Below are 11,819 nucleotides of genomic sequence, written 5' to 3'. Positions count from 1 at the left end.
CTCTCTGAAATCAATAAAAATATATATATATTAAAAAGAATATAAGACAGCACTGACTCTGACCACCCTGGTCTCCTCTCAGTGTAAAGATGGCGCTGCTCAGGGAAAAGGCGTGGACTCAGGGCCTGCCGAGGTCAGAATCCTATCCAGAACTGCCAATCAGGAGCAGGCAGCCCACCACACCCCTTCTCAGCGCAAGGAAGTCAGTCTGTTCCAACTCCCAGCTTCTCTCCACTCCTCCTTCAGTTGAGGCCCACTTTAGCATTCATTTTGAAAGTTGTCTGAAAATGGAAAAGGAACCTGAAACTGGCAATTCTGCCTCATTTGAGCAGGTCTAGTGAAAGAAAGCTGAAATGAGTCAACACTCAGTTACCAGTGAATGGATTTTCCACTCCCTAGATTACCTTGGAGCAAATATTTAATCTCAGACCAGCATCTACTGCCCGCCAGGTTGCTTCTTTTCACTGTATAGATTTTTGTTTAGAAAACACAAATGTTTTTAAATGTGAACATGGATATATATATATGTGTATATATCAGAGGTCCAATGCATGAAATTCATGCAAGGGGCTCGGCCCCCGCCACTGTGGCTTCGTACGGAAGGATGTCCAGTCTAATTAACATATTATGCTTTTATTATTGTAGACATGTGTGCATATATATACACACATATATATGTGTGTATATACATACATACATGTGTATATATGTATACACACATATGTATATATACACACATTTACTCACATCCCTTCCCCTCCACCAAGCAGACCATCATCCCAATTTTTTTCTAGATATCTGGAGTCTCAGTTTCCTGCCTAGAGAATTGCAATGCCCAGTCCAGTACCCTGGGTCTAAGCAGATGAAGTATGAATGGCCTTGACTGCAGAAAGTATGAGAAAGTGGTACTTAAAGAGGCTGGGGGTAGGAATAATGCTGTTGGTTTCTGTGCCTGAAGAAGTAACTGAGCCCAGGTAAAAAATTCTACCATCTGCATCTCTCTCCTGACCACCACTCCAACACACACACACACACACACACACACACACACACACCACTTTAAACTTATCTGCTGGGGTTCAGAGTATAAGTAAATGTGGTCCACCGGCATATCATACTACTTAGAAAAAAATGTTTGTGATAATTTAAGAAGTGTCACTGTTTCCCCTTCTACCAGTGGGCATAATGTGTTGGCTTAGTTTGTGATTCTGTAATGTCACCCAAGATGACCATGTTGTCTTAGCTCCCTGGGGAAGTTTCAGAGCTTTACCAACTCTGTTGCCCTGGTTTCCCTCAGGGGCCCAGCTCTTTCAGTCTGTGGGAATTCCCAAAGAACATCACTTGATCTTTATGCTCCTTCCAGAAGACCAAACTGGAGAAGCCAAGCAAACCCAGTCTCTGTGGAAGCCCAAAGGAAAGGCTGGGAGCCAAGGCCTTCCCTGACTATCCTTTCCCCCTTGAAAGCACTTCCCTCCCTGAGGCATCTATTTTGTCTTTCTATTGTCTCTGCTGAGGGGCAGGGTAGACCATGAGGCTGCTGGCCAGAGGGGTTGGAAAATGATATTTATAGAAGTGAACTTTCCTCCTCTCCCTTGGGTTTCACGTTTCTCTCGGTCCTCTCCCCTTCCCCAGGGAAGGACGAGGGAAAAACACCAGAGCTTAAGAGGGTCTGAGAAAGCAGCAGTCTCAGACCATCAGGCCAACTGGCAATTGCACACTGGGCCAAATTCATACTCTAGGCTGGGCTGTACTTGGCCAAGTTGGTGCAATACTTCTGGGGGTTCCAGAAGGAAACCCGAGGGACCACTGACAGCCATTGCTGAAGCCCTCAAGCCAATCACAGTCATGAAAACAGCAGGTCCTCCAATAACCACGTCTTTTTCAACGTTTCATTATAACATTGATGAGATGCCATCAGAACTTAAATCTTGTTTATATCATTTAGCCTATGGTAAAATTGGGTTCTTATATGTTGTTTTGGTTAAAGTCGCAGAATTTATTGACAACATGAAGTGAGGACTTCTGAGAATCTATCATACAGGTGGCTCTGGATTAGACTCGGGGTGGGGTGGGGTGGGGTGGCGTGGTCTGGCAAAAGGCCTTGAAGAGCAAAAAAGGACTTGGGCGAGAAAGGTAAGTTCTGTGCTTCTTGGAAGGGAAAAGCCACTCCGGAAGAGAAGGGGTCATTTAGCAACCGCAAAGTTCAGGAGTGGTCTGGTGGTGAGTTTATTAGGGAGAGCTAATCCCAGCAGGGGCTGAAAGAGGAGAGGGGCAGCATCGGGTCACCCATTCTCCCAGAATACTAAGTCAATAACAAACACATCCAACCAGGGACAGAGGGGCTTAGAGAGCTAAGTATAGCACCAAAGGAATCCCTGGGGCTGGGTCCTCAAACATATCCATCTCTGAAGTGGAAACTTAACTTGCCAGCAAGGGACACGGAAACTTGGGGAGAATAAAGTTGGTGATGGGAGGAAGGCAGGGACAGAGGGGCTTAGAGAGCTAAGTATAGCACCCAAAGGAATCCCTGGGGCTGGGTCCTCAAACACATCCATCTCCGAAGTGGAAACTTAACTTGCCAGCAAGGGACATGGAAACTTGGGGAGAATAAAGTTGGTGATGTGAGGAAGGGCACACTGCAGGGCAACAGCTCAAGTTTACTCAGCTCTTTGGCACCTGCTACTTACCCCTAACAAGCCAAGGCCCTGGGATACCAGGGATTCCCCTGCAGCCCAGGGAGTTAGCTGACCTCTTTGGGGAAACAGAAGGCAGGGAGAGAAGCAGCAGAGAAGTTAATGGTTGCCTCAGGATATCTTCTGGGGCAGCCAGAGACATTGCACTTTTGTTTTTATTTTTATTTTGAGAATTGTTATGAGTTTATTTGAGCCAAACTGATGACATCTGCTGGGGGGCAAGATCCCAAATGCTCCCCAGAGATGACATTTTTTAAAAAGAAAACATTCAACCTGTCCAGCTGGTGCTAGTCATCCCCTGCTCTCCCTCTGGCATTTTCACGCTCTCCTATTCTAGCCTCCTTGGCCTTCAAACCTGCACAAATCTTCCTATTTTAGAAAAACACTCCCCTCCACATAAAGATAGGAACAACCTTCAACTCCGATGTCCTGTCTAGTAGTATGTCTGCACTTTTCTCCCCTTCTTCTTACTACTAAACTTTTCAAAGCCTGGCCGCAGTGGCTCAGTGTTTGAGCGTCAACCTATGAACCAGGAGGTCACATGCCTAGGTTGTGGGCTTGATCCCCAGTAGGGGGCATGCAGCAGGCAGCCAATCAATGATTCTCTCTCATCATTGATGTTTCTCTCTCTCTCCCTCTCCCTTCCTCTCTGAAATCAATAAAAATCTATTTAAAAAAAAACAAACAGTCTTTTTCTGCTGCTTTCCTTTCCTCGTCGTCCATCTCCCCTTGAAGCCACTGGACATATTCACCACCAAGTCTGGTTTCCTCAGACTCCAAGTGGGCTGTCTCTATTTCAGGCTTTCTCCAGTTTCACTCTGTCTGCTTGAAGCCACCACAGCCCTCTTCTGTGGGCATGACTTTTACCGTCTTTCTCTCTTTTCTTTTTTGTGCACCATTCCGGAAGTACTGCAACAGATAAGCAGAATAGACGGAGCAAGCTCCTATTCCACCTCCCTGCTCCAAAAATTCATTTAATATATCATCCTTGGGTAGAGGCCGTATCCGATATTAAAATGGTAAGAACAGATACTATACTCGATCTTAGCCAAAGAGAAGCGATTTATTGTGTCTTTTGTTACTCAAGAACCTGTAACAATTCTCTATTGCCTCCTGAATCAAGGCTAAACTTTCAAGAGCCTTCATATGTCCTTCACTCTACCTACTCCTTTTTAGCAGTTTTCTATTGTTTGCAGCTGTCTTATTTATATCTCTCCTGTCCAGCTAGAATCTAGCTGCTAGGTTATAAGTATCTGGAAGGTAGGGGCCAAATCTTAGAAGCTAAATCATATCAAGATACCCTTAGGTAGTGTGGCCTCCAAGATAAAAATTCTAGGACAACCTTTCTTTCACCTGAGGGAAAAGACAGGCTTGAGAAACAGTCACTAGGAGAGCGTGGTGGCACTGCAAACTGTAGGCCATTCTGAGGGAAGATGCAACATACATGAATGACAAGGAGGAGGAACGAAGCATGAAATGTTCTGCGAAATCTTTGTCTTGCTGTCATGAGAAATTGTATATGCTTGCTACTTTGTAAAATTACTATTTGAACACTGCTTTTCAAACCTGGCCACAAATTAGGATCATCTGGAGAGCTTTTTAATATGCTGATGTCTGGTCCCTCCTACCCCCAGATGTTCTGATTTAACTGGTTTTGTGTGGGGCCCAGGCATTATTGGCAGAGCCTTCTAGGTGCTGCTAATGTAGAGCCAGCTTAAAGAGACATTGACTTAGAAATGTAGGCGTGTGTTGTGCACAGCAAGTGATGTTGGTTGTTTGGAGACCCTTCCTGATGGGGTGACCAGAATGCACCCCTCATCCCAAATTCTCCTTCCTCCAGAGAAACCCTGTGGGATGCTTTCATGCCTTTTTGTCCCTCATGCTGAGGAGGTCTGGCCCTACGAAGAACTCATCATTCTCTCTTCTTCCCTGTCCCTTTGTCTTCTCGACCCCACAGGGAGCGGCTGCCTGTTAACTATTTCAAGTTCCAGTTCCGGAATGTGGAGTACAGCTCGGGGCGGAACAAGACCTTCCTCTGCTATGTGATTGAAGTGCAGGACAAGGGAGGCCAAGTGCAGGCATCCCGGGGATACCTCGAGGATGAGCATGCAACTGCCCACGCGGAGGAAGCCTTCTTCAACACCGTCGTGCCAACCTTCGACCCAGCCCTGCGCTACAACGTCACCTGGTACGTGTCCTCCAGCCCCTGCGTAGCTTGCGCCGACCGCATCATCAAAACCCTTAGCAAGACCAAGAACCTGCGCCTGCTCATCCTGGTGGGGCGCCTCTTCATGTGGGAGGAGCCCGAGATGCAGGCTGCGCTGAAGAAGCTGAAGGAGGCTGGCTGCCGGCTGCGCATCATGAAGCCCCAGGACTTCGAGTACATCTGGCAGAATTTTGTGGAGCAGGAAGAGGGCGAATCCAAGGCCTTTGAGCCCTGGGAGGACATTCAGGAGAACTTCCTGTACTACGAGGAAAAGTTGGCCGACATCCTGAAGTAGGCGACTGAGCTCAGCTTCACGTGAGTCATGGCACCATTACTCCAGTAACAGGGCTGAAGGCTGGAGGTCCCAGGTGGAACCAGTGGGGTTAGATTTTCCTTGGGAAAGATTTGTTTTTTCTGCTTTCGGTTGACTGTAAAAACATTTTAGAACAGCGGTTCTCAACCCGTGGGTTGCGACCCCTTTGGGGGGTCAAAAGACCCTTGCACAGGGGTCGCCTAAGACCATTGGAAAACACATATATAATTACATATTGTTTTTGTGATTAATCACTATGCTTTAATTATGTTCAATTTTTAACAACGAAAATACATCCTGCATATCAGACATTTACATTACGATTCACAACAGTAGCAACATTACAGTTATGAAGTAGCAACGAAAATAATTTTATGGTTGGGGGGGTCACCACAACATGAGGAACTGTATTAAAGGGTCGCGGCATTAGGAAGGTTGAGAACCACTGTTTTAGAAGATCCTCTCTCCTTTTATTTCCTCTAAATTCCTCTCCCTAAATCCTTTTCCCTCCTACTCTTTTATATCAGACTAACTTTCCCTATAACATGGAATCATAGGGTTGACAGGAATCCGAAAGCTTTCATGAGAAAGTCTGTATTAAGGTTTAGATGGCACAAGAGCCTACTACTGGAAAACAGCCTAGAATATATTTCAATCCCCTAAATATGCCCCCATGGGCGTGTATCCAGAATTAGTAATGTAGATGCCTTGCTCCCACCTCCATTTGCAATCCTACCATTCCATTTTTTCCTCTAAAGCAGGTGTTTCATTCTATTGGGGGTAATTATTTTTTTTCATTTTTGATACTTTTGAAATTCCCCAATTTTTGGCCAGAGCAGCTTTCATGTTTTCAAACAAATGATTCTGCTTTGAGGGAGACCAATACTTGCTGTGTGAATGTATAATGCAAGAACATTTTCCCAATGTTGGAAAGACAGCAGAACTCAGAAAAAAATGCTGAATGCAGGGATGGGGATAATATAGCAACACACTCTTCCATGCAGGAATGTTTGAAGGGTTAAAAAATGTTTGTAAATTAGGCAGCCGCTCAGAAGTAGCCTCCTACAGATATCAAGATGTAATAGGAGAACTGGAGGTAAAAATTAGCTATTTAAGTAAATAATTAGGACACAATTAAGGCCGATTTGGCTTCTTGCTGAGGGTAAATTAGACTCTTACAGAAACAGGCCAATTACCCTCAGGAAAGAGGGTAAAGAATTCTTTACTATCTTTTTTTGAATTTGGTCTATTCTACTTTGCTCCCACAGCAATGCTATGTATGGCGAAGTCCCTTTACTAGGCCTGAGTTACTGATCAAAGTCCTCCAGTAACTGGGAATGGGTCTTCACCACTCTCTTTAAGAAACCTTAATTTTGGAATAACATATTACTAAAACACAAAAGAAGCATGCTTCCATGAAGTTATTCATTTTTGGTGTCTCTCTTAATATACTTAAGATTCACTTCATAAACACGTTTTGAAAATATCAATTTCTGGAGGTTGATGTTGGCAGGAGTGTGCTATTAGACATGCACTCAGGGTGCCTGGTTATCCTCCAGATCAGTGGTCGCCAACCGGTGGTCCGTGAGGTCCCAAAGGTTGGCAACCGCTGCTCCAGATGAGCATTCGCCAATCCATAAAGACACAATTTTCAGCCATTTCTTACAAAAAAAACAGGACCCATTCATTGAATTCAGTGAGACTATGGTCAGGTAATGTCATGCGGTACTCTACGCATATAAAATAAGACACCACTTTACATAGTAATACAATCAGATTTCTAAGGGTGATCTTTGAAGATACAAAATTAGCTTTTAAATTCCTTGAAGATTTTATTAGGGTAATTATAAACCCTACATAGATTCTACAGAAAGACTAGTAGCTTAACTTTTAACCCTAGTATACTTCTTAAACATCTTTCAGAGTCATGGGCCACTTCTTCCAGCTGCCTAACTAGCAAGTCCTCAGGGATTTGTGTATGTTGTTGTTGTTTTTCCCTCATTAAGTCAAATGAGATGGCTAAATCTGCTATAAAAATTAAGCATTTCAGGGAAGATTAAATAGAGCTTTTAATTTTAGATAATTGAGGGTTGTACCTTATGCTAATCTAAACAGAAGTAAATAGATAAATCAGCTTGATGGAAAAAGTCCATTTCTAAGTCAAATTCTTCTTAAAATATTATTGGACATTTTCCACATTATAAGTCTCATTCCATTAGTGGACATACCTATATTATCTGGACCCATTATTAACATGCTTCCCTATTTGAGTTACTCATGTTCCTGAAGGAAACGGTTAAAATGTACTAAGTTTAAAAAAAAATAGAGTCGTTACCTAAAAGACCTAACAAACAACTCTGCTTAATTAAAATAATCCCAAGAAATAGGCATTTGCTAAAGAAAAATTTCCTCATATTTCTTATTCCATCTTTTTAAAAAATGACAGACTAGGATTTAGCCATGTATTCAACTCAAAGGAACAGAGTTAAAGCAGATCTCTTCTGGGGTTTTTCTGTGTGAACCATACCAAACATGAATGGAACAGATCCAACCCTGGGTAAACCAGAAGTCACAGGACACAATGGAGAAATTCTGGGACTTGGGGAAGGCACACAGAAACAGTAATTAAAACAGAAAATTCTTCATTGTTTGGGGCCAGCACGGCTCTCAGTAACATGTTTTCTGTTTTCTCAAGGTCTGCCTGCTGCCAAGAGATGGCGGTGACATGTATGGGCATCTGGGACACGCCTGACTTCCTAATACCACGTGGAGCTGGACATTTAACACCAACCAATCCCACTGCACAAGGCCCTCTAAGGACTCAAAATATACTTCTCATGCTATAAATTATTTTAGCGGTGCCTCTCTCTCTAAGGCTGCTCTTGGGAAAGAAGAGAGTTGCAAGGAGAAATAGCAAACATATATGGGCACCAGGTATCATGGGTCTGAGGGTCCTAATTATTCCCCCAAATGGGCTGCTTAAGGCAAAGAGCCTCGGACCCAAGATCTGTGCAGATTTTTTAAATATGTCCAGAAATGCATTTATGTTAAGTTGGCCTTTTTTTTTTTTAAAGAAAAATAAGCAGCAATAATAAAAGTGGCGTGATTTTTCTGTGACCAGGTTTTTAAAGAAACTTGGACATTTAGATGTTAACTATGGACAGCAATGAAGTCCCAGGAATAGGGGTTTCCCAGGCTACATTTTAAGTGGGAGGGAAGCTTAAATCAGAACCTGGCTACTAACACAGGATACTAACTCTCCCATGTAGACTTCTCATCCTGGTCTTGACCTTCATAAAGTATTTCCTTCCAAGATTCCTTAGTAGAGGGTGAAACAAAAGCCATGGGAAATACTTCTAAAATATCCATGTCCCAACAGCCAACTAATAAGCAATTAGCCTCTTGATTAATTAGAGGTGAGTAGGATTTTCATGTTCAGATACACAATATGAGGAGTCAACATGTGGTACTTGATGGTGATGGCAGGATGATGTCAAAGTCTCATTTCTTAAAAGATCTGAGTCCTATGTAGAAGTTAAATTTCACATGTGAAGTGCTGGGTAGCTGCCAAACTCTAACTAGGTTTCCAGGAATAATGTGCTTATTCTGATTATCAGGCAATGCCTTTCTCCAGGCTTTGAGTGTGATAAGTCATCGGAATTTGACCCCAACACTATCTACAAATAACAAAACATTTTATCACATCCCTGCTGAGTCCAGGAATTCCACTTACTGCCAGTTCTCCACAAAACTAAGCTTTGTTAAAAGAATCGTGAAGGTTCTTACTCCATGAGAAAAAATTGCCCTATGTAGAAGCAGCAATGTTTTCACCCAAGTGTTAAGATTTATGTGCATAGTTTGCAAAATAATTTAATTCTAAGTTTTCTCTTATTACCCATTCTCATTTTCAGTTTTGTGTATTGAGACATTCCTTCCCTTCTTTCCCCCTCAGTTTTACCACTAATAATGAACAGAAGCAAAGCTTCTTCAAGAAAAGCCTTAGTCTAAAAGTTTGATCATGAACTTGCTCCTGCCCTACCCCACCCCAACTACATGGAGAAGTTCTGTGTTCCACACAGAAGTACAAAAGATGTGGAATACTTTTTTAAACTGCTGCCTCATATCAGGCTGCAATGTGATAAGAACACAAGTCTAAAGTACAAAGGTTATATTTAACCAGTGCTCTCCTGCTGTTTCAACAAGCACATTCTAAAATCCACTTCTTGTCCACTTGAGAAAGCAAGTCCCATGAAGGCCCAGAATTCACTCAAGGGAGAAAATCAATAGTAGGTCTAGCTGTTTTAACTCATAACACCATAGTACAAGGGACAGGGGCGGGGGTGGGGGGGGGGCAAGGAAAGATGAAAACTCCACTTGTTTTCCCAATACCCCTGATACAGAACCACTGGCTAAACTCATGAACTTTCTTCTCCCACCACAAAAACAAGAGTAGACAAAGTGCTGCTTTCTTAGCTTAAGAAGAGGATTAATATTTACTGCTCTCCCTCCCAGCTGGTTATACCTTAGTGTCCTCTGGAGCTTAAAAACAAAGAAACCTGGCCATCTTCCCTAACCCCCCTACTACCAAAATAGAAGTTTTTTTGGAAGTGAGTCTTTTTTGAAGAAGAAGATTCATATGGATTGTGTTGAGAAGTCATTACTCCTCAGTAAGCACTTTGCCAAGCATTTACCATACATTATTTCATGTTTCATGACTGAATTCAGAAAGGTTCAGTCACAAACTATGTAGTGAACAGAAGAGTTCACCATGAGTGGTTTCTAAAATCCCGCCCTACCAGTGAGCTGACCCACAGATGCCATCCATTCCTATTTTTCACCTTGCTGCCTTCCCACTAGACCCCTCTGATTTTTCCAAATTAAATTATAGGTGAATCCTCCGTTATCCAAGTCTAGAACAACACAAACATGTGTACAGAACCTCACTGTAGCCCAAGAAGATATTTATTTTCCCACTTTTCCCCCCACAAATTCCTTGTTGACAATGTAAAAATCCATTTTTGTAATTTAAACAAAAGAAACAAACCTCAAAATTCTTTCCTAGGATGAATTTGAGGACATACGGATAATAGAAAGTCAATGCACAAATGACAAAAAATGCAAAATTAACTGAAAGTTAATTCTTCCTGAAATTTCTCTTAAACAGCAGAGAAGTAGAATCAATGCTGCCACCTAGTGGCAAGCCAAACAAATTAGGTAGCATCCTGGGGCAAAAAAAGGATCATAGGGCCCAACACGTGGTTCCCTGCCTAATATCAGGCTATTACCTACCTTCCTGAAAGGAAAAGAAAAAAATCACAGCAACATTTCCCAAGCAATCCCTCCTTCAGAGTCCCAGTCCAATCATGGGAATACAGAAACCCAAGCATGGCCTGTGACACAGACAATTTCACATGAAACTTTCCTCTGATCATTTTTGAAGTCAGTTTGCCCAGGCCTGTGGCCCAGTAGGAATGACACAGGAAAACATGGTCACATCCAAAATGCTCATCTGTTCAGAGTGTGTACACAGTAATTCTGATGTCTGTTGCCTCAAACACCTCCTCAATTATTGTGGATACATTTTCCCATTGCAGACGATCAAGACCACACCCAATCCTGAAAAAGATAAAAAATCTTCATTGGTTGCGATGAAGGTGTCTAGGAAATCAATCCTGCTCTCTTCCTTTAGGCTGCATTCCCCCAGAGCATGAGAAGCAATGATCTGATCTCACACTATAGGCAGCCATGGTGGAAGCTTGGAATTCCTGTTGTGAGTCACCCAAGGCTGTTCCTGACTGCACCAACACCCCACAGCTGTCACTTCTCTTTTCCCTACTTGTTACCACTTCCCCATTGTCCAAGCAACACTGAGCAATGTATAACTGCTGTGACACGGGACACACACTATCCTTCTGTGTCTGCTGATGAAAACTAGCTGTGGGAGGATTGGGAAAGACTGGCATTTTAAAAATACTTATGATCATGGAAAGTTAAGCAAGATAAAAGAAAAAGAGGACAAAGGACAGGATCTCTGCAAAGAAAGAAGATGGAATGCTGAGAAATGTAAAGCTGACTGCAATTCAGTTCTTTGCAACACCCTGGTGAAAAACCTTTATTGACCCACAAACTCTATTGCCTAGCACTTTTCTTCTAAGATGTTGCTTTATTGATCCTCAACATCTCTGTGGGGGGGAAGAAAGGCTTTAAAATGCTAATCTCATGTAATGTGATGATTAAGTCCCTGAAAAAATATTGTGATTTAAAAAAGTTTATGATACATAATCCTTAAGTATATTAAAGACCAGTGTAAGACGAGGGACCCTGTAGTCACTTAAGTAACTTAGATCTTGAAATAAACCCACATGCATGGTCAGCACTGACTCAAAACTAGACTGACAGAAAGAGAGGTGAGCCCAAGCCTATTTCCTGAAAAGGATACAAAGGGCCTACTGAAAAACCCCAATGTCATTCCTTAAGTTCCCAATAGGGAGGTTCTAAGACAGTGATGGCAAACCTTTTGAGCTCGGCGTGTGAGCATTTTGAAAAACCCTAACTTAACTCTGGTGCCGTATCACATATAGAAATTTTTTGATATTTACCATAGTAA

At 42.6% G+C, this 11,819-nt stretch overlaps 2 protein-coding genes across 6 annotated transcripts in view; one reads left to right on the top strand and one right to left on the bottom strand.

Moving 5' to 3' along the window:
• The window catches only part of APOBEC2 (apolipoprotein B mRNA editing enzyme, catalytic polypeptide-like 2), a 13,969-nt gene extending 4,866 nt beyond the window's left edge, over nucleotides 1-9,103 (top strand). Inside the window, exons 2-3 of the mRNA XM_005885828.2 lie at nucleotides 4,651-5,214; nucleotides 7,908-9,103. Coding sequence (XP_005885890.1) covers nucleotides 4,651-5,194 — 544 coding nt within the window. The 3' untranslated portion in view covers nucleotides 5,195-5,214; nucleotides 7,908-9,103. The remainder of the gene's footprint in view (nucleotides 1-4,650; nucleotides 5,215-7,907) is intronic.
• A 732-nt stretch (nucleotides 9,104-9,835) lies between these two features.
• The window catches only part of OARD1 (O-acyl-ADP-ribose deacylase 1), a 6,324-nt gene continuing 4,340 nt past the window's right edge, over nucleotides 9,836-11,819 (bottom strand). For all 5 annotated transcript variants that reach the window (XM_014533002.1, XM_005885822.2, XM_005885821.2 and 2 more), the window contains exon 6: nucleotides 9,836-10,828. In XM_014533002.1, the coding sequence (XP_014388488.1) occupies nucleotides 10,726-10,828 (103 nt within the window). In that variant the 3' untranslated portion in view covers nucleotides 9,836-10,725. The remainder of the gene's footprint in view (nucleotides 10,829-11,819) is intronic.

The sequence above is a fragment of the Myotis brandtii genome, unplaced genomic scaffold (assembly GCF_000412655.1).
Source record: "Myotis brandtii unplaced genomic scaffold, ASM41265v1 scaffold929, whole genome shotgun sequence".
In the NCBI taxonomy this organism is placed as follows: domain Eukaryota; kingdom Metazoa; phylum Chordata; class Mammalia; order Chiroptera; family Vespertilionidae; genus Myotis; species Myotis brandtii.
The sequence above is the reverse complement of the archived record's forward strand: the minus strand, read 5'-3'. Positions and strand labels throughout refer to the sequence as shown.